General features: G+C 39.7%; 1 protein-coding gene across 4 annotated transcripts in view; it reads right to left on the bottom strand.

The window, feature by feature from the left end:
- Positions 1-200: 200 nt before the first annotated feature.
- Positions 201-16364, bottom strand: part of C1qtnf7 (C1q and TNF related 7) — a 103109-nt gene continuing 86945 nt past the window's right edge. For 3 of the 4 annotated variants that reach the window (XM_076546228.1, XM_006995395.4, XM_076546229.1), the window contains exons 2-3: positions 7285-7530; positions 201-1285 (exon numbers count right to left, since the gene is read on the bottom strand). In XM_076546228.1, coding sequence (XP_076402343.1) covers positions 654-1285; positions 7285-7522 — 870 coding nt within the window. In that variant the 5' untranslated portion in view covers positions 7523-7530 and the 3' untranslated portion in view covers positions 201-653. Of the gene's footprint in view, positions 1286-7284; positions 7531-15105; positions 15285-16364 lie in introns of those variants that run through there. The other variant, XM_042285936.2, reaches the window with a different exon arrangement.

Below are 16364 nucleotides of genomic sequence, written 5' to 3'. Positions count from 1 at the left end.
GGGTTCAGTGAACTCTCTGACTCAAAGAACAAGATGGACGGCACCTGAGGAGTGACAGCTGATGTTGTCTTCTGGCTTACACACACACACACACACACACACACACACACACACACACACACACACACACACACGCACATGCGCACATACATACACACACAGAGTTGTGGAGTGTACATATAAAAGCATAAAGGAATAAATAATTTATCACTCCATTTTAATTTGTTAGAAAATTCTTAATCTTGCTTTTCTTTGACTCTTGAGAATTGTCAAAGAATTTGTCTGTAATGTTATGATTATCCTAAATAACAAACAAAACTGGAGTTTTATGAATGTTTAATGAGTCAGGGCCACTACCCACTGGTTGTATCTTTAAGGGCATTCAAATTTGTTAAAATTATCTTTAATTTTCTTAAATATTTATCATCATTACTTTCAAGGGTTTCGTGTTTGGGGCTATTCTATACCATTAGTTTTGTTGTGATTTCAACTGGTCGGTGGTTTGCCTTATTTTGATAAATTCTGCCAGAGCTGTCTGTAAAAGGAGTTTCTGAATCCTCTTCTCACTTGCTCCACCTTCCAGCTCCCCAGATTGAATCAAAGTGTAAGCCTTCATGGTGTTCATGATGTAACATTCATGTCTGCAGTCCAGGTCACAGCTCATCGTCTTCTGATAAAGAATCCAGGTAATCTGTGTCAACGTAGAGGAGAAATCCAGAGAATAAGCTGTCTGCCCAGCCTGGGTCTGAGAAGAGGCCATTCTGGTCATTGAAGAAGATCTCCAGCCAGACCTCATCTTCTGGCTGTAGGTAGATGACTGTGGACCCTGAAGCCACATCATGGTTCCCTGTGTTGGCATCAAAGGTCCTTATTCGGTACTGCCCATTGTGCACCAGCCCAATTGCTAGGTGCTTATTGGCCAATGTGATATCATAAGAAAAGTAATAGATCCCCGGGAAAGCACAGATGAACTTCCCTGTGGTCGGGTTGTAGTGTTCCCCCTCATTGAAGAGGACCTTGTTAAATACGATGGGTAGCCTTTCTTCTGGGTAGCTGGTTGTGATGCCAACTGAAAAGGCAGATTTGAGCACGATGCTCCCACATCTGCATACTCCAGGCAGTCCTGGGTCCCCTTGATCTCCTCGGTCTCCCTTTGGCCCAGGAGGCCCAGCTGGACCAACTTCTCCTTTCTCCCCCTCTGGTCCCATGGGTCCTTTCTTCCCAGTCTCTCCTTGGTCTCCTTTTTCACCAGCGAGGCCCAGGGGTCCAGTCTTACCTTTTAGACCTTCAAAAACAATTCATAGCTAAATTAATAGTTCTTCTAGAGAGTCACACACAACATCCCTACACACTGCTAACACACTCCAATCATATCTTGTTAGTAAACTATCAACAGCTTCCTGCTAATTAAAAGGCATTTGGAAATCATTGATATACTAAAAATGAAAATAGAAAAACTTCACATAGGTTTTCTCCAGTATTTGAGACTTCAAGTAGACCTAGACTAATTAGACTAATAAACTGTTATTTTGAAGACATATCACCTGGTGCATATTAATCACATTCAGATACTTGTCACTACAGAAAGACATCAGAGAGCATGCTGGTATTTTTCCTACAGTGAGTCCCGAGGGGAGACAGAACCAGACGATGCTTTGGAGACAGCTTAGTCTTTGTCTCACTCTATCCCTGTTAGTGTTAATAATAAAATAATTAATCAAGATCAAATTTGCTATTTATCAACTATTTCCTATATACAAGGACCAATTTAAATGTTTCATTTGCACACATTATCATATTTAAATCTCACAACAACTTTAAAAACTAAGAATTGTTAACTTCATTGCAGAGAAAGAAACTGAATCAAGAGAACAGAGCTACTAAGTGATGGAGCTGCGATCTGAGCACATGCCTGCCCAACTCTGGAGTCTGGGCACCCCATCCTTGAGGGGAGTGGGTTTGGTTGACCCTGTAAACTTTGAGTGAACCTGGAACATTGGGGTGTCATATGCTACTGTAACTGAAAAGTGATGGCTGCTTTCACCATTCTTCAGTTCTGCTTTTGGAGGAGAAAGAAGAGTCCCGAGGAGGCAAAGGGACTCGATTATGCATTAGGATTAGAAGGATCCTAAGCCTTCCCAACCTTATGGTGTCTTTCTCCCCTCCATCTAAATGCCTCTTACCCTGCAGCTGGCTCTTCCACTGAATGTATCACTTTAAACGTAACTCCTAACCTCTCTGGGGCCCCTTACATATAGAAAAAACAATGGATGTGTAAGAATTTTTAAGCCACTGTATAGGATTATTTTCTGCATGTCCAAATCTTTACATCTGCAGGTTAACTAGAGGCTAGAGAAAAAATGATCTTAATTGAAAGCCATCAGCAAAATTGACTTCTTCTTTTATAAAACAGCAATATTTAGTGTAATAAAAGGTTTTAATTTTGTGACCAAATCCATGTCATAAATAGTACTTGGATAATTGGATAATAGTATTTCCATCCAAAGTATCCAAATTGTTGGTCTTCAGTTATATATATATATATATATTTGTCATTCAGGAAATGTATTGTTAATGGCCTGGTTTCACTTGTAACCATGGTTTTCTTCTCAGGGACTCTTACTCAGCTAAGCCCTTTATCTTGCTGGTGCTTTGCTATCAATTATTGGAGTGCTGTACATACTTCAGTGCATGCATGTGATAACTTGAATCTTTTTTCCTGTTAATTGGCAAGATTAACAAGGAAATATCTTGGTAATGTAAAGTTTAGGAGAATTAAAGCTTTACCCTCAAAATGTCAAGCACAGTGCTTTAATCCTTATGAAATGGCTGTGCAGCAGTTTATGACACATGGAGGTTATTGTCAGTGAATGTCACTGCTGTCGGTGAGACAAGATCAGCATTTTTATCAACAACAGTCATGTCCCCTTAACTCAGACGGTCCTGTTAAGTTGAAACTCGACTGGTCCAAGCAGAACCCACATGATAGGTGTCTCCTGAAACAAAGTCCTAACAGTCTGAGCTTCATCAGTGCTTGCTTCTTTGGGGTAGAAAGGGAGTAGAAGATTCTTTTGTCATTCACGAATCAAAGACCACAAAGTCTGAAATCTGGATTTGAGCTTCAATAGTAGCTTAACCTTTTCTGCCATCATCACTGATCTCCAATACAATAATGAAACCATTTATGTTTCACTGACAATTGTAACCATAGGACTTTGTTACAAACTCAAATCATGCTGCTTATAAGATTCTGGGTTAGTCACTCCTCTTCTTGTTTCAAGGGCTCTATTTGGAATACAAAGATATTGGATATAAGTCTACTCCAACTTAGCAGGCAACACAGTCAACAGTGACTGGGCATGCCTGAGACAGAACGCACTTCAGCTGTGGACTGGGTAGTGAATCTGAAGAAGGTCTAAGTCTTCCTGGCTTAGGCTGCCCAGTCATTGAAATAAAGGTTTTGCATAGGTTGCTTGAGGTCTCACCCTCTTGAAAACTTATTGAGAACAGCTCATAAATACCGAAATGCAAATTATAAATATGAGGAACTGTTTACAATCTTAGTGCTTAATTTTTTCCTTGTAATACATAGTTAATACCCTGAACTGCAGATCACCTAGTCATAGAGTAAATGCAGCAATAATGTGTATGGAGGCTGGAAAGATGGCTCAGAGGTTAAGAGCACTGACTGCTCTTCCAGAGGTCCTGAGTTCAATTCTCAGCAACCACAATATGGCTCACAACTATTATAATGAGATCTGGTGTCCTCTTCTGGCATGCAGGCAGAGCACTGTATACATAGTAAATAAATAAATCATATATATATATATATATATATATATATATATATACATACATATATATATATTTGACTTCTTCCTTTTTTTATATGGAGAATTTTCCCATATACCAGGAGACTATATACTCAGGAGGAAAAACAAAGGATAAATCATTATGCATTAAGGATTAAACTATGTGTATGTACTGAACCTTAGCCATATAGAGTTGCTTTAGTTCTCCCTCAAAGGGGCCTACCTAGATTTTCTCTTTAGAATGACTTTATCCTTCCTTTCATTCATGCATCATCTATCTAGCCATCTATCTGTCCTTCTTTCTTTCCTTCCTTCCATCAGTGGATTTATGCATCCATCCATACATCTACCTTATGTTTAGAACCATGTAATGTCTGAAGACTCTCATATGTGATAGGGGCACAGTGTGATAGGCTTATACATACTAAAATCTTTTTTTTGTTGTTTTGTTTTGTTTTTTTGAGACAGGGTTTCTCTGTGTAGCTTTGCGCCTTTTCTGGAACTCACTGTGTAGCCCAGGCTGGCCTCGAACTCACAGAGATCAGGGTGCTTCTGCCTCCTGAGTGTGCTACCACTGCCTGGCTACATACTAAAATCTTTATATTAAACTGGAATGAAGAAAGCTTCAAGAAGGCTTGAGAGATGGCTCAGCTGTTAAAGGCTAAGCTCACAACCAAAAGATATAAGAATGCTTTAGGACATAGTTGTGGCAATATTTGAATGAGCATGCATTTGGATTTAATTGAATGTGATTAATATTCATATATATATATATATATATATATATATATATATATATATATATATATATAATGCTTGCTACAGACCAGTGAGATATGTTTTTGCAGAGAATTTATAATTTGGTGTAATAATCTCTTCATTTCTAGCTTAGGGTAACAAAGTTGGAAGAAGAATACAGTTAGTTCTGCCTGGACTTGGTGAGGTGATGGCAGTCTGGTATCCAAGAAGGGTGCACAAATGAAAAGACTTGGTGCTGTTACTAGAGAGGAAGCACTGGAAAGAACTTCCCAGGCGTGGACTCATTTGCCAGCCACTTTGCAAATGTGGTTTCTGAGTGATATGTGCCTCTCTTCACAATTTTAGTCAGGTCCACCTGTCCTCTCTGAGCTGTGTATAGCCTCAGGTGTAGCTGTTGGATTTGCATAATCTTTGGTTGGAAAAGTCACTTTATTTTTGAATCTCAATGGTTTTACTTGTAGCGTTATTTTATTGTATGTTACAGTTACTGTAGACTATAATGGTGAATATTAACATAATAAATTCCCAACACATAGTGAATTCTTAATAGATGTTCAGTATTTAGAATTACTGCAGTGATGTACTTAGATAATCCTTTCCCTTCACTCCCTGACAAATATCTATGATACCAGTGACTAGCACACTTTCTCAAGCAGCTGAGTCCCTGGGAACAGTTTGCAATGTCTAGAGCAGTGGTTCTCAACCTTTCTAATGCTGCAACCCTTTAATACAGTTCCTCACATTGTAGTGACACTCAACCATAAAATTATTTTTGGTGCTACTCCATAACTGTAATTTTGCCACTGTTATGAATCATAATGCAAATATCTGATATGCATGATATATGATATGCAACCCCTGTGAAAGGGTCATTTGACTCCCAAAGGGGTCACAGACCACAGGTTGAGAACCACTGGTCTAGAGCCAGTTTTGGTTGCTACAGTTGAGAGAGGTATGCCACTGATATCCAGGGACATGCTGTCAAAGACCACACTGAACACCTCACCCTGCCATTAAAATTATTCAGCACTAAATGACATTGGTGTGGAGGATGAAAAGCATTCCCTAGAAATAAAAGTTGGTAGTTAGAGGTACACAAAAATATTTCTGGGTAAATAGTGCATGGATACATAGAGGGATGAATAAATTGATGTATATAGGACTATCCTTGACCTCATAGGGCTAAAACTGTAGCATTTAAGGATTATTAAATCCTATCTGAAATAACAGTGGAACTACCTGATGGATATATTAATCATTTTTTTTTTGTTTACTCTGTGGCTTTGGGCGGCCACAGACTTATCTTTGACCTGTGGATCAAAATTTAATAATTAACAATATATAGCATTTACCAAGTACTAAGCATGTGGTAATTATTCTATAGGACGTTCTGCATATATGGCTACCTTTAAACTTCACAATTGCCCTTACTATTGCCAATTTACAAATGAAGCTCAAGGAGGCTACTTGCTCAAGGATGTTAAGTAAAGTTAACTGAAAGAGCCAAGGTTTGAGTCTGTTTCTCTGGTGCCAATGCTTGTATGATCAGCCACTACACTCTTCCTTCCAGACACAGCAAGCTGAAAAGGTCAGTCATACAGAACTATAATCTCTGTGTCATAGAATTTTAATGATATTTATAATCATGGCTCAGTAATAATTTGTATTCACATGAGCTGCCTTATAGACAGCCACCTTTGAATAACTACATTTAAGCTCCAAATCCAAGGTTTATCTGACATTGAATCTTTACATAAGGTTCTTTAATATTGAACAACGCTCACGCATCTGACAGCTATTGATTTGCCTCATACGTTCTGCATGGAGTGTTTGGAAATGACACATTAGCCAATAATCTGGATATATACTGTGGCACTGTGTCGCAGAACCCCAGTAAATCACGTGTGGTGATTGGGTAGAGGCATATTTTTTAGATCTATGTGTTTTTTTCCTTCTTATCTTTTGTCTAACTTGTACACTCAGAAGCGCATTTTCAAAGATTGATTCCAAATCCTTTCCTCTTGTAGAGTTAACACAACCTCTGGAGAATTTCAATTTGGTTTTCTCTGAAGGACTGTGGAGTCTGGCAAGCTTCCCAGGCTAACTTGTCTGTAGGAGGGAAAGCCTGAGAATTATCGAGGACTAGAGGACAATTCTCCTTTCTCAAAGAGGGAACAGGGCAGGTGGGAGAGTGCTGAGCGGGGAAAGGCCGGCTATATGACACTATTGTTCTTCTAGCTGTATACAAGGAAAAATCCAGGAGACCTTGAGGAATATTTGTTTAGAACATTAGCTCTGAGCAGGGTGGTAAACCGAGTTTCCAAATTCCAATTCTTTCCCTGCTCTGGCCCATTTGTCTGTTCAAACTTCCACGCATCCAGTCATTGCCCCATAGTTCCAGGCGTCAGTTGTTGCAAGTCCAGCTCCAGCGGTCATGCGCAGTGCATTCCCGTCTATGCTCATCTCCTGCAGTGCCTTTAACCAGGCTTGGGTTTCTTACCTTCCCGACGTTACAATGTCCACCCGAGAAAGTTGTCACTAAGGCTGGAAAGCGTTCAAGTAGCATCTGAAGCATAGGCAGGGTAAAGCCAATTGTTATGTATGATTAAGGAAGGTGACTAGAGAAGTGACTGAAGGAGCAGTTCCCGCTGAGAAGAGGGAGGGGGTTAAGGAGGGGCGGAGGGGGTGTTCGCAGAGCCCCATCTTTCCTTACCTGCGGTGCCCTTTTCGCCTTTCTCTCCTTTCCTGCCATCTCTACCATCCCTTCCAGGAAGGCCGATGCGACCATGGGGCCCAGGGGAGCCATTGGCTCCAGGAGGGCCTGGGGGGCCAGGTAAGCCAGGAATGCTGCAGATGTACCTTGGAGAGTAGCTCTCCCCCTTGGCCTGATTGCCCCGAGGTTGTCCACTGGCACAGATGGCAAGACTTGTCACGTAGAGCAGGACAATCATCTTGGGCTCTAGAAGAGAAGTAAAGACATCAGTGCACTCTCCAGGGAGGGGCTTCGGCACGACGGAGTTGGTGTGAACCGAAGGATGGGCGTGCGCGGCAGCCTCCTCCAACATTTGATTTTCCTCACGTCGAGAACCCTGCTTCCTCTCATGATTTAAAAAGCTGTCAATCCATCATTGACGCAGACTCCCCAGTGCCTAATACAGGGACTGACATAGATGAGGGATGAAAACGTTCTAAACACACCTCTTTGCTGCATTTATTCTGCAAGAATGGATGCATTTGGCAAAACAACCTTCCCTTTTTGCATTATAAAACAACACATTCAAATAACTCAGATAAACAATGGCACAGTTGCCACTACTGAGATAATTAATTGTCCTTTATAGTTCAGTATATACATATTTCTAGTCTTGTGTGCGTCTGTGTTGTGAAGAAATGTGATATTGTGCCAATCCTGTGATTTAGAACTTTGTTTTTCGTGTAACATTTAAAGCACTTATAGGACCAATTATCTGTAACGTTAATTACTGTCTTTCTCTCTCCTCTCTTGCGTGTATAGAAGTTGTTTACAGAGTTGTGCTAATGTAACACATGCTGGGTATCATCCTACTCATCTTTGTATGCATCCATCAGGTTCTTAGATTCATGGGAGAAAAGAAGCATTTTCAGAAAAACCATGTTTTCCACTTGTTAATCATGTGTAATGCCAATTAGTGTTAATTGCAGTACTGTGCATGTCCTGAGGGAGTCTGAAACTTTAATTTAAAATCTGCAGGCTATAATGCCTCTGTGTCCCATTAAACTGTTAGCACTGGGGGTCGATTAAAGAGCTGTGTGAACTTAAATCATGCATAGTGCCATGTGCACTGTGTGAAGTAGATACAGGTCTCTTCAAGTCTAACCTAATAGGACTTGGCTTCTTGCTCCACAGAGCCTGGATGCACAGAGTAATGAATGATTTATTAGTATGACACCCTGGCATACAGGCTAAAGTCATGGGAGGGTGGCATAAGCTGGGGAGACCTGATTTTTCATTCTTAGGATGAGCAGTTTCTTTAATGGGAGAATGCACACAGGTGTTTCTGTGAGTTGTGTACACGAGTAGTTTTTGAATGGTTGGGCCTCTGTTTTCATACCGAATCTTCATAGTGGTTGATCTGGACAATACTCTTTGAAGGGGAATATTAATAAAATATGGGAAAAGTGATCAGATGCCATTTTTGACATCCACCCCAGAAAATTTAAAAGGCACACTACCTTTATGGTGTCCATGGAAAGATTGTAACATCTTGGAATTATACCCCCCAAAATTTGCCCCAACTCAGGATTAATAACCTAATAAATGTACATGAGACTTTGGAATAATTGAAAGTCTTAGAGATCTTATCAAAAATGCTTAAACAATATATCCAGTGTTACCAGATCCTCTATCCAAGGATTAAAACACTTTCGTCATTTTCTATGTGCTGGACCTGCCATACCATATTATATCAGTCTGTGTTTCGCTACTGTAATAAAATGCCTGAGGCAAGGGGTTCACAAGGGAAAGAGGTTTATTTAGTTAACAGTCTGGAGGCTGAAAATCTGAGGACTGAAAATGCCACATGGCACAGGCTCTCTCAAAGGCCATCGTTACTGCATCATACCATGACATATAGTATCAAGGTGGGGGTGGGGTGGGGAGACAGGAAGCCAGAACAATGGACAGGGCCTATTATGTGACTTTGCTCTGGGCTCCAGCCCTTAGAGCTCCCTTTGCCTCTCATAACCACCACAGTGGGATCAAACTTCTAACACTGGAAACATTGTGTTAAATCACACTCCAAACAGGGCCAGTACCAACCTCAAACCACTGATCCTGGTGTTCAAATGGGATTAAGGTACTTTTGACAAATCCTGTGGTTCTGATAGCAATAGGAGCCCTTCAGAGAACTTCATGAAGAGGGACCAGAAAGATGGTAAGAGCCAGAGGACCCGAGGACTGCTGCAGAAGAGTTTCGGCTGGACATGGCAGGGGTGTTGTTCCCACATACTCTCAACATCTATGGCTGCCTGCCAAGACCTCCAGAAGAGCACACTTGTCAACATCCCAAATGTGGGTAGGGGTAAGGCTCACAGTAGTCCCTGCCCCACCCCCAGTTGAGAAGCTACAGGCAGCCTATGGCTGCTGAGAGGGAAAGTCAGTTTTCTGAAGAGACAAGCCCCATGATATGTTGTCTAAGCCCTAATGGTCAGCCTTAAACTCATGTACATATAGACAACACTAATATATATATATATATATATATATATATATATATATATATATATATATGCATACACACATGTGTGGTGTTATGTACATATATAATAATTTTTATATCTATATAATATATAATTATCTATATATATATGAGAAAGAGAGAGAGAGAGAGAGAGAGAGAGAGAGAGCGAGAGAGAGAGAGAGAGAATGAATTGGAAAGAGATGTGGGGGAGCATGGTGGGAAATGGAATGGCTATGATCAAAATGCATTATACTTGTGTATGATTTTTTTATTTTAGAAAAAAGATATGTGCTGTTTTGAAGAAGACTAAGACAAAAATAATAGGAGCATCCTATGTGCAATCTTTGCTCTCGTTAAAACTGGATACCTTGATTAAAATGCCAGTTCCTGAGGATGTTCAGGAGGCTTTTAACCATATACATACAAAACACCAAAGGCTGACAACTGAGGTCAAGAGGTATTTCTGAGAAGGACTTGAGAATATTGGGAGAAAAGGAGCTTTGGGGAGCCCAGGCACTGGTGGTGGTGTAAAAGTCTTCATAGGAGCATTATGGAAAAAGAGTGAACTGGGGAGCTGGTTAACAGTAGACAAAGGAAGCAGGTAGTATGGAATGTGCTTGGGAGAAAGAATACTTCACTGGAAGCAGCAGCATATGGTCAAAGGAGGAATTAATAAAGCCACTGAAACAGTGTTATCATTGAAGGAATGGACTGCTTTTCCTTGACAAAAGCACCAGAGAACTGTCTGGTATGGGAGTCTAAATGCTTACTTACAGCTCCAGTCAGGACCTCTGAGTATCACTCAAGATGATGATGTATTAACAGTCACCTGCAGGGAGGAGCAAGGTGCTGTGGTACTCACTGCATGACATGGCATGATGGTGAGTGTCCATGCAAGTCTCAGGACTCAGTTCATGCATGAAGATGAGAGAGTGTGGGTTACCATGGGAAACCACAGTGGCTTCTCACCACAGTGGCTCTTAGTTCCCTTTAAGAGTCAACATTGCCACGTCTACAAGATCTGCTTGATCCTCACAGCCCTCTTTACACTCTGTGACTTTATCTTTCATTTTATTCCTCAGTTCCAGTTCTAGTTTCAGTGGATTCCTCCGTGTCCCTGAAAGGTATCTGGTATTACCCACCTTGGGATCATTTTGGTCTCCTTTTGAGTAAAACTCTTGCACCAAGATGACCATATGGCTTAATTCCTCATCCCTTTCTTGAGATCTTTCTCATATGTCATCTTGTTCAGTACAACCAGTTTCATCTTATTTAATATTGCAAAGCTCTCTCTTCTATCCCCAACCCTCCCTCTTCCTGCTTCATTTCTTTTTCCCATGGCATTTCTCATCTCAGCCCACTAAATGATCCCTGTCTTTATTTTGTGGTATGTATTTCTTTCAGATAGGACCCACAGCATCCAAACTACACAAAGGCATGGATCTTTCTCTTATTTATCGATGAGTCCCATCACCAAAACAGCATTTAACACAAACATCCAAGTTGGGAGAAGAGACTTTTGGAAGATGAGTCATGAGTTCTGTGGGAAGAAAAACTAGTGAGAAATTATGAGACTATTATAAGACAAAGAAGGAAAAGAAGGTTCAAATGTTTTTCCTGGACCCATGGGTTCTTTTTGCTGTGATTAAGACTATACATTAAGAGCTGAACTGATTTAGTTTTATATAGCCTGAAGGCCTTAAACATATTAAACTTTTTTTGTGTATGTGGATAATGTTTTTATTAAGATCAAAAGGAAAGAGGTACAAAATTATAAGTGAATCTAATGTTGTTTTTCTGTCTCCTAAATACTAGTTTCTTCCCTGGAGATGAGTCCTGCTGCCTACTTCTTGTGTGTCCTTTCCAAGTTAGCGTTCTGTAGATAGCATTCTCATTTTACTCTCACATGAGCCATGTTTGTGGGGAATTTGTTCCAAGACCATCACCCTACCATAGATACCAAGAGCCAAAGAGGCTCAAGGCCCTGACAACAGTTGGTGTTGTGCTTTCATATAACCCATGCACACTGTCCTATATACTTGGGGTCATTGGTGGTATTCTATTTGTACTGAAATGTGATTTTAATTGTATGTTAATAAATAAAGTTGCCCGGGGGTCAGAGCTATTAGAGCCATAGAAATAGTGTGGCGGTGGTGGCGCACGCCTTTAATCCCATAGATCTCTGTGTGTTCAGGGATACAGCCAGCATTGGAGACATATGCCTTTAAGACCTAGAGGGCTGTACTTACAGGCAGTGATGAGGCAGTCACGTGTTTGGGTTTACAACCAATGAGAAGGCAGAACAAAAAGACTATGAAAAGACACACACAGGAAGTAGTTCTCTTTCAGAGAGCTAGGACCACTGCAGGAGGAAGAGTGAGATTTTAGCTCTGAGCTCTGACCTCTTGGCTTTCTCTTTTACATTGGTTCTGTGTTTCTTATTTAATAAGATGGTTGGTTACATCTACAAGTCATTTACCACTAGATTACTTCTAATATCTAACATAACAAGAATGTTTGTAAACAGTTGAACTGTTTACAGAATAATAATAAAAAGTCTGCACATGTGCAGCAGATAATTAATAAACAATTATTACTTACTGTTTTTCTGTGATTCATTGAATGCCGGCATGTGGAACCTTTGGATAGAGGACTTAGTGCATCTATCTATATTGACATCTCTTCACATAGATGCACCACATTCCTTTTGTTTCAGGGACTCTAGGATATCAGTCATATGCATATGTTATATTTAAGTATTGTTCTGCCAATGGAAATTTGGGGTAGTTTCTTTTGCTATTACAAATATTAGTATAATGAATATTTATATTTACCTATCTCATATGCTTTATGACGAATACAAAAAATGTTTTTCTAGGTTTTCCTCACTTTTGAAAAGATTTATTTTCTTTTTATTATGTGTCTCAGTGTGTAGGTACATGTGTGTGAGTGTAAGTACCTGAACAGGCTAGAGATGTTGGATCCCCTGGAGCTGAAGTTATAGGCATTTGTAAGCTTGACATGGGTGCTATAAACCAAACCTGGATCCTCTGAAAGAGCACCAAGAACTCTTAAGCCCTGAGCCATCTCTCCAGCTCCTGTGTTCACATACATTTAAAATGTTTTTATTATTAAAACTTTTCTAAAGTTTAATTTATTGTGTTTGGAAGGTTTCCCCCACTACAGGATACTAATCATAATTTTATATTTATTCCAATTCTCACATTTTATTTTATCATATATGAAAATTTGGTCCACCAGGTTTTCCTGATTAAAAACTGTGAGGAAGCAATACACCTGCACATTTCCAGCACCATTTCCTGAACAACCCATTTTCATCTACTGCCCTGAATTTAAAGCATCACAAGGAATTTGGTTGTTTAGACTGAGAATAAACCACACGAGTCAAAACTTTACATTATAATGATTTTGGACAGCTTGAAAAGACATAATTTGCACAGCATAAAACTAATCAAAGTATACGACTCACTACACATTATAATCCAACCTTAGAATATGTTTAAAATCCTCAGGAGAAAACATCTCCATTAGCAGTCCCCTCTCTTGCAATATGCTTTCAAGCATTGGCTTGAATTATGCAAATTTATGTAGAATATGTACTGACATGTATTTTTTTCCACTTTTATGCTTCTTTGGATTTAGAAAATCAAAGCTCTGGATATAATGCTAATCTCAGACAGGCTCTGAATGCTAAATGTAAATGACTTTCTACTCTAACTTTTTCTTTAGAGATAACAAAGTGACATGTTTTTAGATTTTAAAACATACATTTAAAACACATGTATATACCAGACTTTTCATGTAAATACATATTCTGAATCTTTAAGGGAGGATGTGGTATATAGTAGCATGCATATTTTTTAGTCATAGAATCCTTTCTTGCCAAATTATCCATAAGAAACACTCAGGGAGGCATTGATTAAGTCAATGTAAAGATTGAGCCTCTGGAAAATATATATGTAGTTTGAGATTTCTTGGTAAATAGAGTGATTTTTGTCCTAAGAATAGAAAATATTATTCATAAGAATACAAATGCTAGAAAATACTTCAAGGACTCAAATATGGTCAAGTATGGACTCCAGTTCTGGGAATATACCACAAAGAATTAAGCACAGGGACTCAAACTGATATTTGCATATTCATGTTCATGGCAGCAGCATTCACAGCTACTAAAAGGAGCAACCTAAGTGCTAACTAACAGATAAATAAGCTGTGACACACATATGCGACAGCTTTGAAAATTACAAGACATATTAATGAATGCACAACGTGGATGGGCTTTCAAGGCATTATATCATAAAACACTCAAGTCAGAAAAAGGACAGATACTATAAGATTTCTTTTATTCAACTTTCCTAGACAAGTCCCAATCACAGAGACAAAATTTTTATAATTCACAAAATGGCGCAGCTAGGATTTGAACTGACATCTTGTCAGAAACACTGGATGCTCATCTATTACCTCATGACAGAAGACTGGAGTCAATTAATTCAAGTTCCAAAAATGCTCTGCCTGGAAATCATTAGGAACAGGAAAGGTTACTGAGAAGGGCCAGAACTCGACCTCCCCTTGGCCTCTGAGGTAGACATTGCTCAATATCAGAATCTCTTCTTCTTGCTTCAATAGGAGGGGCTATGAGCTTGGGACAGGATGGAAACCGGAGCTTCTAAACCCCATTCTTTCTCTGATGAGCCCCTTAGCTCCTTGCAGGTCCCATTTTCTTGTGTAGAACTGGGAATGCAGACCACATTTAAATGAGGTCCCTTCTGCTGGACCTATGCATACCCCCTTAAGGCCACACAACCAGTTTTATACCTATTTGCTTGTTCATTTCCCTAGCAACACATAGACTCCCTATTCTTGACATATATGACAGGCTGAGCTACAGTAGAATCTCAACAAAAGTTGAATGAAAAGATACATAGTCATTAGGATTTTCTACAACAGCTCCTGATTTACAGTTTTGGCTGCTCTGTGTAAAGTGCTATGATGGAGGAGCAGTGAAAAAAGAAACTTGGACATTTGCAAAAATTTTTAGAGTCTACACACTAACTAACCCCTAGTCTGTATCACCCAATCATGGACCCCTTTGTGATGGTCTGCAGGAGAGCCAAGGGCCAGAGACCATTGTCCATGGCAAAGAAGCCAGTGTCAGAGATTCAGAGCTAGGTCTTCACTTCCTTCATCCTTCCTAAAGAGCTACTTGCACACTGAGCCAAAGACTCCATCATAATGAAGATGGACCATGATCTCTACATTTGCCAAAGTTCTGAAAAAGAGAATAAACACCATACCGTGCTCTGGGAGGGTGGGTTGCTGCAGGATTCCCAATGTACACAAGTCAGGATCTTTCCTGAGAGCTCAGTGAGAAACTTGCCTTGGTACCAGACAGAACAGCAGGTCCAAGTTCTCAAAGATTTCCAAATAGTTGTACTAAAAATAATCTTCTCGCTTAGTCCCAAAGAGCCAGAGGCCCTGGAAGTCATTCATCCAGCGAGGCTCAACTCAGGGATCAGTTAAAATTATGGTTTTGTTTGGGACAAGCTGTAAGTGCCGGCTTTCCTTGACTGGTAAGTTTGGAAGGTTACCATCTCTCTTGCTGTGGCCTTTTTAAAAGATTTGCTTATTTAATTTTTTTTCCTTTTTTCATTGATTTTCCTATAAGATGGTTCTGGGAAAAGAATTACTCACCTACTGGAATTGGTTGTTAGCTTAGAGAAAAGAATAATTTACTATGTGAGGGTTTTTAGATGGGGACCAAGGACTGTCATCCCCACTCTTGGCAAATATGGCAGGAAGCGGGCCATTCATTCTATTCTCTGTACTACAAAAGAGAGGGCTATGAGAACTGTATTAATGTTCTCTTTGTTCTTTGTGGAATAGACAAATGATTGCGTGTTTTAAAAGAGGGAGATACAGACTCCATTGTTGCTTGTATAGACAACATTTCCTAGCAAATCCAAAGGTAGAGTGTGTCTCTAAAGCCTGACTAGTTCAACGTTGCTGTAATCAACGTCCTTGTTCCCATCTGATATGTATTTCTTATATCTCCTTGGCAACAGCAATTTGTAATACATGACAGCATTTATGGAAATTATGTGATAAAAAGCTTGCTTTTATCCTGTTTTCCTCCCAATTCTTCTCAACAATATGAATTCTAATTGTCTAATTGTAAGAGTTTTTTTTTTTCTTCCTTTTTTCCCCCTAGAGTCCGGAATTGAACACCGATCACAGATTTGGCCAAAACTGTAAGTGGACCACCATTCCTATGAGATTTACACTACCTTTAACTATCCATCCTCCAAGCTGGAGCATAGGTCCTTTAACTTTGTTGACTTTCAAAACATGAACACCATCATGGCATGTGCAAACAAAGTCTTAAACATCAGCCAGCTATTTCATTTTCTAAGTCAGTGTAGACTCCTAGTTGTAGAGAGTGCCTAGGTTTACTTCTCGTCCTCAAATAAAATGCTTGTGCTTAATTATTTGTACGTTTCCTTACAGTTCTTGACGTGCTAATAGAGTGCATCAGTGTCAGCCACAGACAAGCTTA

The sequence above is a fragment of the Peromyscus maniculatus genome, chromosome 10 (assembly GCF_049852395.1).
Source record: "Peromyscus maniculatus bairdii isolate BWxNUB_F1_BW_parent chromosome 10, HU_Pman_BW_mat_3.1, whole genome shotgun sequence".
NCBI classification, from domain to species: domain Eukaryota; kingdom Metazoa; phylum Chordata; class Mammalia; order Rodentia; family Cricetidae; genus Peromyscus; species Peromyscus maniculatus.
The sequence above is the reverse complement of the archived record's forward strand: the minus strand, read 5'-3'. Positions and strand labels throughout refer to the sequence as shown.